Here is an 18,652-nt window from a genome sequence, read left to right on the forward strand (position 1 = left end):
TTTCAGGACCACAACTTTATTTAAAAGGAAAATCGCTTATAAATACGAAAACGTGCGACTTAAAATCACAGCACTAAATAAACTGACATTTCTTGTGAATATTTTAGAGAGGAGTTTGTCTTTTATGTCCATGGCCTACTACTTGCCTTCTTATCGAAAGCAACCGATGCATTTTTAAATGGGGATATATGAATTTTCCTGGTTTAGTTTTTTTTTTTAATAATTTGAGTTAGGAAAAAGATATTAAGATGCGGTTTGCGCAGGCTTATTGGTTGGTCATTTGTCTATTTTCTAGTCTAAAAAAAGTCATATCATCGCATTTAAATTTTTTGAGAAAATCCAATATTTTGGTTATAATATCGAATAACGCCCTCTATCGGCGGCCGTGTAGGTCGCAACTGTCATGATTACGAGAAACCTAAAAGCCCAAGAAATGCTCTTTTCAATGATACCAAATTTATCCAAATCCATTAAGCCGTTTCGAAGTTACAGGCATTTATTTCAAACAACATTCAAATACCCCCCACCACTTTATTTCGAAAGATAGAGAAAAATTGTTTTTACAAAAAATGTTCGACTTTAAGTTAACATTAAAACGCAAATACTTTTTTGTTACATTCATTGGGGAAAATCGTGAGAAACGTAACTTTATGTAATTCAATATGGTGGAAACGCCCACTGGCGGCCATCTTGGAAACTTGAAAATAATTTCCAGCATTTTCCCTTGCCCACTTTACCTATAAATTTTTTTACCGTAGCTCTCTACGATCACTAGTTTCTGAGATACAGCCGCTTACCTCGCTTATTTGCCCACCCTGTACAAACGATCCGATATGATTATTCTATGGACATAAAATGTTGCAATTAGGTATCAACAGTCGTGTTCCAAATTGAAGTAATACGATTTTTTCCTGAAGCACAAATAGTAAAATGTTGCTTACAGTGCTCAATCAGTGATAATACATATATTTGAAATGATTATTTCACCATGTAATGATTGAGAACTGAAGCAGAGTGACATTATTTGTTTTAGTTTAACAATAATATTAATACAATTCTTTACTGTCACCCATCACAATGACTAAATTATATGACAACAGTGACATGCATCTACGAGTGTTAGATAGGGATAGTAGGATTACTTAGTTATTATGCATAATACCCTAACATTATACCTAATCAAGCCCAAATTAATCCATGTTTATTTGACATTAAAACTTGTATTCTTCTGTCAGACTACCCAATGAAAATTAAACAATATGTATAATCCCCGGTCAGTGTGATAAATATTTAGCACTTCCTGCTCTAATCGTTATGCATATACACGGTGTCCTTTAATTCGACTATCAAACTTCTACAGGGTGTTTCTTTAAAAATTAAAACAAAAATACAGGTATAGTAATTTTAAGGTGGTCTATTGACAATCACATTGTTTAATAACCTCTGAACCAGTTGCAATATGAGTACCAAATTTGGTACACGTATTTGTTATTTATATTTATAAATGATGACAAAGCCACCTTGATAATGTCAACTTTTTGTCTCTAGAAAATGCAAACCATGTAGCATGAAAGAGTAGTAGCATTTGGAAAAATTGTTAATTCTGAAAGAATGCTATTTAATATATTGTAGAAAAATTAGTTTGTATTAAATATGTAGTCGTAGTCTATAGTACAAGAAATATTGGTTTTCTACATTTTTTTTCGTTTATTTTGTTATATGAGTATGTAGATACTTACCTTTAAATAATCGTATTTACTTTTAAAAACATACGAATATATTTGTACGTTACAATGATCATTACAGTTTTGTTTGGTAATAATAGTTAAATGACATGATTTCGTTTTTTAATTTTACTCGAAAACTACGTTTTTTAACAAAATTTATCAAAAGCAAAAATTAAGTTACCATCACTCTTTTATACTACTATCATTTCTTTATCAAGGTGACTATAAAAATGATTTCCACATCACGTAATTCACTTTTTCGATATACTGAATAAGAGAGTACCGAATTTACTACTGATATTTTGCGATCGAATTAAAAGACACACATCATACTTGTATACTTGTATAAAGGAAGGAATTTATAAAAATATCCTAAGATATTTAGATATCTCTTGTACTAATACGTATATTAAATATAATAAGTTTAAACACAAGAAATAATAAAAATATGAGTGTCTATTGATTTATTCCAAGAATGTGTATCAATTGTTGATATGAATTTATTATACAAAATGATTTTCTATCAGTTTTGATAGCCGCGCCTATTTTATTATTATGAAAATTGCTTTTTTATTTTTATCAGCATACAACCTTGCAGTTATCAATACTATTATTACTGTGTACTTTACAACTCACTTGAAATCATAATCGTTCTAAGAACTTTCCTTAAACATCTTTTCATACACTTTATATTTTCGCAATGCCTTGTGAATTTTTTCAGATACGTCAGTTCCATTTAAGGAAACGTTATTACATTTCAAAATTTATTATTCCGACAAGAAAGTCTCAATTGTAAACTTGACAGATTTTCTCACATTTTTCGTATGTTTCAACTATTAACTCAATATATGAAGATCCAATAATGGAATAGTGAAATATATTTGAGTTTAATAAAAGGTGAAGTGGACCGACATGTGAATAAAATAGAACAATAAAATACAGGGTGTTCCATTTGAAAAATTTTAGAAAATCAAGTTTGAACTTTCTTAAAATGATCGTTATATAAAAATGCCCTGTATAAAATATCAATATTAGCTAATATAGGAGTCTTTGCCTAACATTTGCCTATAACTGTGTCAAATATTTTTGCTCCAAGTGTTAGTAGTTGAAAGTTAATACAAGTTCTTCGAAGTCATGTTATTTCAAAAATTCGAAGAATTTTTTACATAACCTGGCAACCCCGCACTAAAATGTTAAACTGTTTATATTGCCATATATAGAATTTTCTCAGAAATCCATATCTCTAAAAATATACAGGTTGTTCCATTTAAAAAATGTAATATTTGTTTTTTTCCTCTAGATTTTTTGACTCTGTACAACTTTTCTATAAACTTTTTTTTCTGTATTAGGAATAACAAGAGAGTTGTTTTACTTTCTCGGACTAATGGCCCACCCTGTATATGAAGAAAACAACGTTTTATTATAATATTTTTATTGGGAAGCAATTAACGCAAGATATGTCTTTTATGTAAAAAGCCCAAAATTCTGCTCTTAATTGAATAAAAAATATCACAGAGAGATTTCTATCACCAGTTAAAGTTTGACCTATGCAATTCGGATCACCATGAATAGATAGTATAAGTTGATCGAGGTACATAAGTCGCAAGACACCTTACAATGAAATATGTAGATGGTATATTGGACACTACCACGAAAATATGCAACAGTGAGTTTTTCCCATTGACTGGGAACAGCGCTTTGTTCCTTCTTGTTCCTAGCCACGAACGAACAATGAGGGACATGCTATCAGGATAACATAATAACGAGAAGGTAGAGTACCAAATGTAGAGACAAATGTCTTCATTTTGTTACGGGAAAGAACGCTTGGAAAAGTGTTAACCTTTTCTTAAAAATAAATTATGAAACATCTAGAAGTACAATTTACCTTGGAGCATGAACGAGTTCCCTTGCTATAGCCTTCATATTATTCTGTTGCGGGTCCATTGCAAGCCGCTTACACTCCTCCATAGTCCACCTCATCGCAACGCTATACACCAGCATCTCATTCGACACCTGGAGCGTGTCTCTGGTGGTGATGGCGAGGACATCCCGATAGGACAACTCCAAGACCTCCTTCTGCTTGAGGACGTAGTCCGCGTTCTTATCAATCTCCAGCAGGCAGTTGTTCCGTAGGTTGTCCCTGAGATCCTGCACCCAGTCTTCCTTAAAATCGTTGTCGTCTTCGTGGAGGGGCGGCGCCGAGGGTTTCAGATCCAGGGGATCTGGAGGCGGCGGCATCATCATCTCGCTTTTGTAGATGTGGCGCAGTACGAGCAAGGCGTTGTTCTTGTCGAGTTGGCTGTTGAGAATTTCGGTACATTCTTTCGCTAGAGGTATGTCCTGCATTTTAATAGCCGTTGAGAACAGCTCAAGGACCAACTCCGGTTTTTCTATCTTGAGTGGGTCGTCTCTCATTGACCTGAAATGAACACAGAACTAGAAGAGGAACTGAAAATTGAAATCACACTTTTACCACGTTTTGACGAACATACTATCATAAATTTTCATTACTAAATTTACATTGCAAAAGTGACACACCAAAGGCCAAAGTTAGGCCATCAAAAAATCCATTGGCAGATGCAGAAGGACTTGCAATATTAAGTTTATATTGATTTTTGACACTTTAATGCATTTTGTTGGAGGGTGGACAAAACACTAGATGTTTAAAGGAATTATAGACGGGACTAATTTTAAATAAAAACTAACCTTGAATGCAATGTCTAGCTTATATTGAACAAAAACAAAATGTTAGTTTTAAAATGAAACAGTTGTACCTATCTACATATGAGTAAAGAAAAAGTGAAACCTAGTTTGGACGAAGTATCTTAAGCATGACAAGTTTTATCTTTCAGTCGAATTTGTCCCATATTGTAGACAATAATATTATGTACCTTTTTTCTTTTTCCTTCCATCACTTCACTTAAGTGTTGTAAATAGACAATTTTATAATTCAAGCAGCTTTTTTGAATGGAACTCTTTTAATAACTTTTAATTTCAAATTTGATATCCAAAAGTAAAACAAACAGATGAGAATAACTGCATTGTTAAGATATTTTCTAAAGTTACTTATTTTGTCGCATACTTTGTTGTTGTCTATTTATTTGGGTACATATTTTGACATCCGTGAAAAATTTTTTAAAAAATTATTGAAATAAAGGAACTGTAAAAAAATTGTACAATTGAAAATAGTGCCTACTTAGGTTAATCATTTCTACGAATACCATCAAGAGATACAAAAGAGAAGAACGTAGGAACAAGTATATACAGGGTGGACCATTAATTAATTTTATACATACAGGGTGATGAGTGAAAACGGAACACACCAAATATTACATTTTTTAAATGGAACACCCTGTATATTTTTAAACATATGGATTTCCGAGAAAATTCTATATATGGCAATACAAACAGTTTAACAGTTTAGTGCGGGGTTGCCAAGTTCTGTGGAAAATTTTTCGAATTTTGGAAAAACATGACCTCGAAGAAGTTGTATTAACTTTCAACTACTAACGCTTGGAGCAAAAATATTTGACAGAGTTATAGGCAAATGTTAGGCAAAGATTCCTATATCAGCTAATATCGATATTTGATACAAAGCATTTTTTATAATACGGTCATTTTAAGAAAATTCAAACTTGATTTTCTAAAATTTTTCAAATGGAACACCCTGTATTTTATTGTTTTATTTTATTCACATATCAGTCCATTTCAACTTTTATTAAATATGTTCTAACCTAAAGTGTTAGTTTTTAAGATATAGCAACATTTCTGGAAAAACCTAATTTTTATTATTTTCGATCGCACGAAATGGCTTTGGAAAAAACTGTCACAATGTGTCAACTTGTCAGTTCATAATTTATCATTCCATTTTGAGTTAATTTTATTAGTTAATATTTATTTGTCGTTTCTATAAAATAATAAAAATTAAGTTTTTTCAGAAATATTGCTATATCTTAAAAACTAACAATTTTAAATATAGAATATGCTTGATAAAAGTTGAAGTGGGCCAATATGTGAATTATTGTGAATAAAATAGAATAATAAAATACAGGGTGTTCCATTTAAAAAATTTTAGAAAATCAAGTTTAAACTTTCTAAAAATGATCGTATTATAAAAAATGCCCTATATAAAATATCGATATTAGCTAATATAAGAGTCTTTATCTAACATTTGCCTATAACTCTATTAAATATTTTTGCTCCAAGTTTTAGTAGTTGAAAGTTAATACAACGTCTTCGATGTCATGTTTTTTCCAAAATTCGAAGCATTTTCTACATGACTTGGCAACCCCGCACTAAAATGTTAAACTGTTTATACTGCCATATATAGAATTTTCTCGGAAATCCATATATATTTAAAAATATAAAGGGTGATCCATTTAAAAAATGTAATATTTGGCGTGTCTCGTTTTTACTCATCATCTTATCAAATTAATTTTGTAGTTTAGGTTTCTTGATTCTGTATAACTTATATATAAACTTTTTTTCTGTAGGTATTATGAGTAACAAGTTATTTTACTTTCTCACATTAATGGCCTACCCTGTATACAATAAATTTTTTTTTTCGATGTGAATTGCAAAATTATAATAAAATTTAAAAAAAAACGCAAGGATTATTTTGTATAAATAACACCAATCTATTTTTGTATTTTTAATTTTTAATTTATACAGACGTATTACTTCACAAAGTGATCTCAATAGAAAAGGTCAATTTGTGATATATTATAACTTTTTTCGTATATATTAAAATATATTAAAATGCAAACAAAATTAAATGCCTCAAGGACACTATTTTTAAAAGTATGGGTAATATTCAGTAATATTAATTACATTATCGTAAAGAAAACCTATTCTTTTAATTAACGTCCTGTTTACTGTTTACTTGTTTGGATGCAGGGTTTCCTACAATTACAGTGATAGAATATAGGATATTTCATTAAAATAATACAATATTTCCTTATATGTATATCTGAAACAATAGCTATGTCGCAAATTAACCTTTTTTTTTGGAACAATGAAATGAAGTAGTCAATTGTTTAAAATTGCTTAAAAAGTTGCTTGAGTTATTCATTTTAAAACAAATTAATTACCACAAATTTATGTAAATTTTATGTAAATAATTTTTAAGGAATACTGTGTATTTAAAAAAAAACATCAAACTTTTCTTGCAATTAAAAAATACCAAATAACATGAATCAAAAGTTAAAGAAAATTTCTGCATTTGTATGTAGTTACATATAAATTTTTTCAAACCATTGCATTCGACCATATTATAATTTGCATGTTAAAAAAAATCGCTATTTAGTTTACAACAGTTTTCCTTAACCATATACACCGAAATATTTTGAAACATTTTGAAATATTTTGAAATAAGAAGTACCTAATTAACAAAAATGTATAGCCTTACTTTGTGATGTGCCTGTATGCATCTCCAATTTTCAGATCTGGTTCGCTTTTAGCATCAGAGTCGTTGAAACTCAAAATCGGTTTTGTTTCTTCGCAAGATTTCTCCACTTTGAGTACCATCTTCGATTATCTAAATCTGCAACAAACATATAATACGAGATAAAAAAACAGTAATAGTTACAGAGATGTTACTGTTTCATAATATTTCATATTAAAAATGTATACATCTGTTTATTAATGTTTTAAATAAATGTAATCTAGGTTATAATTATTTTATTACATTATACCACTGGTATAATAAACAAATAAATCTTATGTCACCTATAGCTTCTTATTTAGATCCACTTACCTAATAATACTACTTGTATCAGTCTTAGTAATTCAAATTTATGAAAAAATTGATTTGGTTTTTTATTTCCCGGTGCGGTACCGGCAAATAAGTTATTATTTTCAGTTCAAGATACAAATTGATATTTTCAATTAACGGTTCCGCAATTTATCATCAACTTAAATTGAACAGGGGAGTGGGGGGTTAGCGATAATCTAATTATTAATGAATGTTTACATTATTTATCTATAATAATCACATAAACTGCTTTTGCCGTACGAAAAACTGGTCTACACACTGTGAAATATTACTACGCCGCCTATATTTAGATTTTTTTCGAAAATATAATTTAAAAATTACTCATCTTATATCTCCTCCTTAATAAATTAGTCTTACATGAATTAAATTCTTGAATTACAAATTCTGCGTCATGTAAAAGTTATATTTGATGTTTGATAATTTTTTATCTGCGAGATCAGTAATCCTGTTATCAATAAATATTTTTTTCTCTGAATAAATAGTACTATGCGAAATATTACACAAGTGCAGCATAATATATGGACGCTTTGTTGATTAGTCTCTGTTTATTTTAATATGTACGCGCTGTCTACATTTATCAAAAATGTGACTAAACATGAATCATGCCATCAGACTTGGTTACTTGGGACTTGGTTACAATTTAAATATTCATAAAGATATAGAGTTTATAATTTAGTTTAATTAACTAATGGGTATTGCTAAAATAAAGGTGGCTAAAGAAAAAAAAATAGTATTAATAAAAACATGTTTTTCTTGGAAAAGTTGTTGAAATGTCCACAAAATATGAGGAAATATGCCTGAAATCTTAGTGCTATGAATATTAAGTGCTTTTCAAAAAACGCAGCTTTAACATTTTGATGCGAAAATTGCAAGTAGGTATAAATAAAGCACACTAGTTTATTAATCAGGCGATTCCGAATACTGATATCCGATTTTAGTATTAACATTTTTGTGATAGTGTTTATATTAGTTTTCCAAGTGTCGAAAATGGCTTTGTGTATAGCAACTCGGAGTTGATGAATATCGTTTTAATATATGGTGAAGTAAGACAACATTTGTGTTATGGTGAAGCATTTGTGTCATTCAAATTCTTTCAATTTTTTCAATCATTTTTTATTACACTTTGCCGTCCTGCCGGTCTTCGACTGCATGCTTTGTCTTGAGTAAGGTTAGGTTTTACAGTGGACCAGATTCCAGTGAATTTAAGTCATTTTCGAACTGCCCTTTTTGATTTTTTTTTTAAATTGTATTTGTAAGAATCCCATATACATTCAAAAATTTCTTTTTGGATAAGTTCTGAATCAACCTGTATACCGTTGTTAGATAGAAATTTTAGCACCTAATTTTGGCACCTATTCGCATTCGCATTCTTTCTCTGTGTGTAAATACCTAAAGGCGCCTTCAAATGCTCGCATACTCGCTTATAAATCCAGCTCTTATTATTTAGCGGCAACTTGCGCCAACTTCAAGCCTTATCTTCCTACCAAACGAATTGATTTATGTATGAGTAAGCCCGCTAAATCTCGAGTGGAAAGGCGCCTTAATGTAAAGCTAATAATTATCATGCGGATACCGCAAGTGATCTCACCACCGTAATAATAAAACTGGCCTCCTTTGTTTAATTACCGCTTACCGCTTCTTAGTTAATTAGATAATCTGATATTTTCCTTATCAAAAAATGCAACGAGTAAACTATTTGTTTTGCAAAGTACCAGTCGTGACATATTCCAGCATCCCCCCTGATGTCACTGACCAAATTCAGTTAAAGGATACTTAATTTCAACCTGCTTGGCAGCGTTTAATCCCTGACCCCTGATTATTGAGGATATGAAAACAATTTAAACCGTTAAATATTATTTATGTGCGCCAACATAAACAATCAACCGTTTTGTATACTTTCCATGATTTACTACAAAACGTAAAATAAAACTCGTGTAAGTTTTCATAAATGCCATGGCCCTAAAAATAAATAGGAGAAAAATTAACACAGTTTTAAAAATTCTCAAGTTCTCAGCTTGATTGAATACACCGTGTGGGTAAGTAAAAAATTGTACATTATTGTGAGTGTCCCAAAGAAAAGAGCGGATTGAAATTGAATAAAACGGTGAAACAAGAAAACTTGCCGTGTTTAACGTCAATAATTTGGGAAAAATAAACTTAATAAACATCAACTTCAGAATATATATATCAAAGTTAATACTTTCTATTTTTTAATCGATAGTTCACTTCATATTCCAAATCAGAGATTTTCATTGACACACCCTGTACATATCTGCGATATTTCGTCGCATTATATGTAATAAATGGCATAAAACTATTTGAACACTAATTATGTTATATACAAATATGTTTCAGAATAATAACACCTCATATCAAACTCATTCTGAAAAGTTAATTTTCAACCCATGATATTTTTAAATATCGTACATTCCAAAAAATTGTAAATTATTGTCTGTTAAGCTCCAGTTTAATAAAAATAAACTAACTAATAATAGCATTTTGTGTAATAGCTCATACAATGTTTGGATGAAGGATTTAGTTTAATTGATCTATTGTAAATTATAATTTGTCATCAATAATAAACTGTTATTTCACGTAAAAAAATATGTAATCAATTATTTTTGACAGTAAGATTTTAAATTTTCTGCTCCTCATAGAATTCAACAAAAATTTGAAACTGTAGCTAAAAATAGAAATAAATTGTTATTATGACATTAAAGAATCTCATTAGTCATAACAATAAAATCGATCAAATAATGGCTATCCCTTATAATAAATAAAAGTGATACCTCATATTGCAAGTATTTCATTTAGATACAATAATTATGTTTAGAATATTTCCATTTAGTGTTATATGAGCGTCCATTAAAATAGCTACGCCAAATTCACCGATATAAATAAAGCTAAGGCAGATGTTAAAAAACACAAAAGTTTAGGAACACGTATTTATAAATGGGGTCTAAATAAAGTTAATTTATACACAACATTCCAACGATATTAATAAACTGAACATATTCAGAGGAGTCTTCTACGTTTACCTTTAAATTATTTTGTTGTTAATACATTCATAGATGTCAAAAAAAGGCTGAACCAAAATAAATGAACAGATGTTGTTATTATAACTGCTTCCGAGACAGATAAATATAGCGCATTTTTAAAAACTGTTTTTTGTTACGCAAAATTTCGATATTACACATTTAAAATTTTTAAAATTACTTTAAATATCTTAACGCCTCTAAAGAAAAAGTTCAGGAATTATTTTACAAGCAAGTTAAATACACTACTTTATCCATTACCCAAAACGCAAAATTAAGTTTACCTACATCTGGAAATACTTCCACTAAACTTTCTTTTTGATTATCTTAGGCGAGTTCTCCACAACTGAATGTTTAAGAATCCACTAACCGTTAGGTCACCCCATAAAATTTTAACAGATAATATCAAATCTATGGGATTATAATATTCCTTTGATAAAAATAATGACTTAACTCTAAAATATAACTTAGGATTATGAGTTTATTTATAGCCAGTTAGCTTTAATAAGAAATCATGCACGTAGTTAATTTATACATTTAAATTCATTGTAAAACATTTACTTATATATTTTCTATATTATCTGCATTAAGGGCATTTTTCTAAAATCAGTAATAATATAAATAGTTTGACAATGTACATCCTAAGGGTTAGTCAAATTTTACGAATGAATCTGGAGTAACTGACAACTGAATGTTTGTATAAAGTTAAAATAATTAATTTTTGACATAATAGTAACTAAAAACTTATAAAAATGTCGCAAAATGCATTCATTGTCAGTGTCATCAATCATCATTATCTTTTAATGCTATAAAAACGTAATACCTATAACGTCAATGTTATTGTTCTTGTTAAGTCATAATCCAGATGTTTGAATTAGATTTCAATAATATTCTAAATGCAAATAAAGTTTATTCCTAAATAAATTTTCAATTCACCAAAAATTAGATGAAGATACAACGACTGGTATATCCCGATCAAAATTGAGTATTTACAATTGTGAAGTTGCATTAAAAAAACTTGGACGGAAGAAAGAAAGAGCTTGTCAGCAAATGTACGAATGAAGTATAGTCTTTCCGATCTCAATTGAAGAACCAAGAGGTTGGCAATATGTACCAGGTTTAGTCGCTAACGCAGCAACTCGGTATTGAAATATTTGAAAAACTTGTTCTCATATTTATTTAGCTTACCCATATAGAGGTCGCCCAGCTGAAGAATGCGTACGTGGACAAACGTGGCACAAACACAACCGCACAGGGTGACCTGGCCATAAATTCAGTTGTCAACAAATGGCCTAGCAGTGCAGTGCAGCAGTTCGGAATTTGGCGAGATTCAGGTAATTTTAATTTATCAGGCACCTTCTATTAATCATTCATATTACAATTGCGAAAGGGAGAAATAAAAGGAACATATTGTTTACTAATATTATTACAACATGACATTTTGGAGACCTTTTGCAACGGAACAAAACGAAATTTACCATCAATATAATAAAATTCTTTGAGGACATAGATAATTAAAATATATTGTTGGTTAAATGAACATATAATACAAATTTTCTACACATTATATGCAAATTATTATAATTAAGATAAAAATGGAGTCATGTATATTCTATATTGTATTGTCTAAAATTTTCTGATCTGTAGACCAGCTGACCGCTGGATAACATCGAAAGTCTACAAGACCGGTCAATGGAGAAGAAGGCTATTGGTTAGAATTCGAAACAAAGAAATGATTGAGAGAACTATTAGATGTTATAGGAGGATGACTCAATTCAAATGAAGTTGAGATGACCATAGAGTAAAACTAGAAAGACTAATACAATGATATCTTGGTGTGTTGGTGCGCAATAGAAACGAAATGAAGAATTGGGAGACTTGAAGACCAAAAGGACACGATAAATAAATAACTTCAAGTTAATTTAGATGAAACCAAAATACTTGGAAAATATCTACATTCTTGAATAGGTAGCGAGAAGTGAAGAAAGGACAAGTAAAGATTTAGATAACTTGGACACTTTGTTTGAAGGATTTCTTCAACTTGCATATATGGAATAGTATACATTACCAAAACAACACGGTATATTTCAAATTTTATGAATTATTTAGCAAAGCAGATGTAATGCAAAACAAATAAACATTTAAAATGACTGAGCTGTTAGATACGAGTATATCTAATTATATTAGCGCAAAATGTATAAACAAACTTGAAATAAAATTTGTTTGTATATCCACGATGATTTAATGAAATCCACGCGACATATTAAACGATTAAATTCACAGTACCTACCTAATAAACGCTGATTAAATTAAAGTAGTTATACTGCTCATATTTATAGTTTAAATAAATATTTATCGAAATAACACGTAAATGCAGCAAATGAAGGGGACCTCGCTTTAGCAGTCTAATTATTTTTACTGTTTGCGCCCCTTATCTTTCCTTAATTGCCTGGCAATAACTCCAGCCTTTGTCGGATATCGTAAAACTGCGAATGTATAACAACATTCTTTTGTTGTCGCAAAATTTTCACACATCTAAGCGAGTTCTAAGTTTTTTACGGGTAGAATCAATAAGGTATATTTTCTCAAAACAAATTAAAAATATTTGTAGTCGAATCATGACAAATTCAAAATGAATAATTCCATACAATAAAAAATAATGGATAACTATTTTCGTCGAAATTTCATTTTTGTATCGTTTATTCAATGAATACATAATGCTCAGGCAAGGTTCTTAAAATGTAATTCCTTCAAAATATTGAATAACATACTTTAATGTGTTTGTAAAAGTTATTAAATCGAAAATGTAAGATTTATAAATATAAATAGAATTCTGGACATTGCTAACTAGACTAAAGCTATTGTTAACATTTAAAACAGTTTTTGTTCTATAAAGATCAGTTTTATGAACAATATAAATAAGAAGATGCAGATTTACCGTAGTAATTAGTAATTTATAAGGGAGAAGAAAGTCCTAGAGTACATTTCTCATCTTGCCTTATGGTTATGACAGCATACATGGAACTCTGGACCACATGAGATCAGCAGACATCACCTTCATCGTGCAATTGGAATAAAACGGTACCCTTCCATTCTTAGTTGCCTTGTCGAGAAGACACGGTGCTTACGAAAGCCAATCAAATACTTCTAAAAGCTGATTTTCATTACCATCTGGTCCAGAAACAAGGAATCATCAACATCGTAATACATCGAGCTTGCACCATATGCGAAACGATGCATTTGTACGAAGAACTACTCCATCTATGCTCAACTCTCAAAGGAAGTGAAGACACAGAAGCTGAGGAAATATATCAATAAGGCACCTGAAAACAAATAAAAGAAGAAACCTTCCCTACGTAGATGAATATAGAGATATAATTGGCCGCCTTTAAAAAAATCATAATATTAGTATCGTCTACAACACCTCAAGGAAGATAGGATCAGCCATTTACCAAGGCGAGCTGTCAAAGCGATGTACCACAAAATCCAGAGAGATATGTTAACACAAAGATAAATATAATTATAACATAAGTGTTAAGAGACGAAGAATTGAAGTTACAGAACATACAATGAACTTAAAGACTCCTAATAGCAAAATTCGAGTGAGAGAGAGAAAATGTTGTCCAAGGCTCTACAATGTTAGGTTAAGGCCAAGATATTGCCAAATAAATAAGTTTTCTTTTATGATTTCTAATCACATTAATTACAAATTCATTTGTTATTAATATCCCAATATAAAAGATTTGGGATTTAATTAATATACTCGTAATACGTCACTTTATGCAGATTGTATACTACATTGTGATTAAATCTTCACGTTTAATAAATTCGTAAATATTATACTTTCCTCTATTTCTCGCTGCGTTCCCCTAACTGTTACAACATATTTGACACATAATTTTTCTGTGTAGTTAGCTGTGATCTTGATCTTAATACATAAAAATTAAGTTTTAATTAAAATGTAACGAAAACATATAAATCATCGCTTTCAATTAAATATTGTATTGTCTACACCCCATAATAAGTTGCACAAACATAAAAAGTAATTTATATCAGTTTAATTATTTTGTAACCCACAGAGGCATTATCGCTTAATTAAATACGCAGTTGTATTAATTACAGCGAGATATTTGATCTAATTTAATTAAATGTCATTTATCATTTTTTTGAAATTACGTAAAAAATGAGAAACATTAGAACCTAAACAATGATCAAGTGTAGAAACTAACTTCATAATTTTAGGTGCAGTCCTTTTAAATATTTAATAATATAACATTATGTTAATTTTTAATACGTCTACATTTTTTTAATAAAAATTTCAAATTTATTAGGTGTGATTATTAAAGGAATGCTATACATCAATTTTTGAAATTTCGTAAGGATCGTTATTCAATTTTATCAGGGCGTTATTAAAATGCGAATAACATGATATCTCTGTTTCTAGTTTTTGTTGATATTGCAGTAATTAAACCATAATTATTGAAGAGTCCATGTATAAGGATGATAAGAATAACGGGGTAGGTATTTGTCACCATTTCAAACAATGTAGAGTTATATAAACCACAAAGGACCTGATAAAGAATCACACATCCTTAGTTACGATGAAACTCCTGAATCATTTTAGGGGTTACCACATCATCAAACAGTCAAAACGGTTACGGAATATATGCAAACGAAACCAAAAGAATTTTTTTTTGGAAAAATCATATTATTTTTCTGACCTTTGACGCCTTTCCTCAGACGTGTTAATTCAACAAATTAAGAGCTCTTTTTCAGTCAGTTAGTATTATTCTGTTGCTACTGTTACTATGCATTTACTTGTTAAAATTTGCACTATTTATCATGCTGTTTAATTACCTATACTTGATTAATTTTGAAAACAACACTTATCAATGGATAATTTAAAATTATAACCAACATAGAAAATTTATATGCTATCGGATACTTTGTTTTCTAAGATTATTGCTCCTAGCTAGAATTCGACTATATTTATTAATTTCCAGGGATTTGTTATGTATTGTTGTCTTATCGTGAACAAAATTTTATTTATCTGCATTCTAATCCTGCATAAAGCATTATCTTCATTTTGAACAAGGTATTACACTTTCCTTAGTTTGGAAGATATCTTTGAGACTAGAATAACCTCTACATGTTTTATAGACAGGTATAAGCTGACTACAAAAAAAATATTTACCTGTAAAAGAATTTCTTACTTTTGTTTCTCTAAGTGTACATCGAAAAAGATGTTAATGAGCATTAAACATTTATTATTACTATCAAAGTACTTCATCATTAAAAAACGTTTAGAAACGACCTATTGCCTTGTCGAACTGTGGAATCCTTAAGCAATAAATAGCCTTGTTTGCTTTTATTAATATTCATGTACATATTTTATTTTTAAATTTACAAAAAAAAAAAATTGTCTCGGATTTGATTCAATTAAACTAAGTTTTAGTATTAAATTATTCTTCCACAGAAATGTATCAAATATATCAAAATATCGTAGACAGAATTTTCAAGATCTTATTCTCGTTTAAATGGAAAAATATCTAGAAGTCTATAAAAAACAAAATAATTGTTAAGGCGAAATGATGAAGTCATACATTTTGGCTTCATTTTGGATATAAACGACAAATAAATTAGAGATCTTATGGTATTATTTGCCTACCTAACTGCTAATAAGCACAAGTCATAGTATACTTAAGATAACCCTAATGTATTTTTGAAAAAAATTAACAATGTGTCGAAAAATATGCGTAAATTTATAAACGATTGTGCAAGAAACTATCGTTATAGTTAAAATATTATTGTTCCTGCCGGAAATTTAGTGTGTTATTAAGCTGTAACACAAATAAATATTCTGACCAATGTTTGGATATTCTCAAATTAAACATTAAATATTTATGAAAGCCTTTATCCGATCGAAAACAAACACAGTCGATATTGATCAGAATTACGAATATTTTCCTTGCAACAGATACAATGTAGATACCTAATACACTAAGATTTGTATTTATACCTGTCATCACCGCTATATACTTCAGATTTCTTGAATTTTAGTTTTATGAAAACGTGCATTCAAAAAATATAATTAACCCTTTGGTACAAATTCTATGTATATCTTTATACACTTGGCGTATACAAAAAGTAGAAGCCAAGTTAACAAACTTTTCTATGTAAATCTTTGAGCAAGTTTCCAACGGCCCTAACAGGATAAGTCGCAGGTACAAGTTTTTTTAGTCCAACAAGTATAGTTCAGAAAATGTTTATATGTCAAGGGTAGTATAGCTATCGGGATACTGTGACACTTCGATGGCATGTCCATCCAAAGTGACCAAAGATTAAAGGAGTTCATTGGACGTCGCCAGAAAGTCCTTAAATTAATGTAAAGAGTCGTTACCGATAGTGACCAGAGTTAGTTCGGGCTTCTGCTGTCCTGATTTTATAGATGTCGCTGTTGTGCCAGCTGCATATAATTACACACCTGTCAAGGTTAATCTGATGAAGTGCTCAATGACTAGAAGGTTAGTTTTAGTAATCTTTACGAAGCTTTGATTTAGTAGATTTGTTCCTGACTAAGCAACACAAAAGGGAAAATAAATTGCAATATTGAAAGGTCAAGGTATGCTGTGAAGGAACTGCAAATAGAAATGTCGCAGATGGCAATGACTAGTGTCCAGTGACAAAAGCTATGTGGTCCAGTTTTGTGTAAAGAAGAACATGTTGCAATAATCACAAAGTTTAATCACGTATAATTTTGTACAAACTTTTACAAACGAGGTAGTGTACCATTTAAATGTTTATTATTTATATTAAAGACAACAGAGAACGATTGTAGCTGTGTAATCATTTTTACACACACGCATAGGAAGCTTCTAGCCACACCAGCGACATCTACAAAAATCCAGACGGGGCAAATCCGAAATAATTCTCTAGTCATTGTCCACCCCACTTCTTCAGATCAATTCTAAAACCTCTTCGATGACTCTCAACGAATTTTCCTAAACTTTGGTCACTTTGGATGGACGTGCCATATACAACATGCTGCAGATATTCATACATTATTTACTTCATATGCCCAAGTGTATATGTCGTATGTGATCCCCAAAGATATATCTCCTATCTGCATGCTTGAGAAAAATTATGGAACGTAGTGCTTCTGAAGGCACGATTGGAAATATGGCCTCTAAATCTGGAATAGCGAATCTGAATCACGGGTCGGTGAAATTGCATCTAAAATTAGGCGTCCGTTTCACAATCCGCCAACCGCTGGAATCTCGATTTGTATAAATAGCCGTTAATACATCGTATCTGTTCAGGCTGCTTTCTCACATTCCAGAGGTCCACTTGCCAGACGCATTTCCTAAGCTCTATTTAAATAAACCACATTCCTTGAGAAAATTCGCTTCTTGGCCAATTATACTCGTGGAGAATACTGTAATAATTTATATGCTGAGAGAGTGAGAGATCATATTCTGGCTGCTTTACATCTAGGTTAGACGATGCTGCTTGGAAAAAGTTCAATAAACAGTCGTTTATTTCAAATACTAGGTACTATTTCAAATGTTTACGTTCAATAATTAATTATTATATGCTTCTCTAATATAATAACATCAAATTAAAATAGATTATACTTTTGGAAGTAGATGTGTTACAAGAAACCGTTGTTTCAAATTTAAAAATGAATGTAACATACGTAGTACACGAAGTGACAAATCTTAAGTGCAAAAGAAGGTTCTTTGTAATGCCAATTTTGACAGTGACCCTTCTAACTTCGTAGCTACTGATTATAGTTATTTATGGTACTAGTGTATTACGGTATACATATATAAGTCACGCTGGGCTAATTTCCCCAGGTGACTTATATGACTTAACACACGAGTGCCATACAAAATTTTATCCAACACTTTCATAGAATTTTGTTTTGATAATAAATAAAAGTAACTTAAAATTTTAAGTTGTCAATCTCAGAGAAAGTAATTTAACGAAATGAATGTATTTTTCAATATTACAAAGGATGCGAGTGTCAACCTAAATTGTGTCTTTAACCAAGGGTTGTCACTAAACAAACAATATTTTTTGAGTTGAAATCACGTTGAAATCCTAAAACCAAGACT

The 18,652-nt window shown here is 30.3% G+C and overlaps 1 protein-coding gene across 2 annotated transcripts in view; it reads right to left on the reverse strand.

Annotated features, from left to right (window-relative positions):
• LOC108907958 overlaps window positions 1–18,652 on the reverse strand; it is a 37,821-nt gene that overhangs the window by 3,905 nt on the left and 15,264 nt on the right. Inside the window, exons 1-3 of one of the 2 annotated variants that reach the window (XM_018711839.1) lie at window positions 7,483–7,585; window positions 7,135–7,269; window positions 3,613–4,146 (exon numbers count right to left, since the gene is read on the reverse strand). In XM_018711839.1, the coding sequence (XP_018567355.1) occupies window positions 3,613–4,146; window positions 7,135–7,253 (653 nt within the window). In that variant the 5' untranslated portion in view covers window positions 7,254–7,269; window positions 7,483–7,585. Of the gene's footprint in view, window positions 1–3,612; window positions 4,147–7,134; window positions 7,270–7,482; window positions 7,586–18,652 lie in introns of those variants that run through there. The other variant, XM_018711838.2, reaches the window with a different exon arrangement.

The sequence above is a fragment of the Anoplophora glabripennis genome, unplaced genomic scaffold (genome assembly GCF_000390285.2).
Source record: "Anoplophora glabripennis isolate ALB-LARVAE unplaced genomic scaffold, Agla_2.0 scaffold78, whole genome shotgun sequence".
Lineage (NCBI taxonomy): Eukaryota > Metazoa > Arthropoda > Insecta > Coleoptera > Cerambycidae > Anoplophora > Anoplophora glabripennis.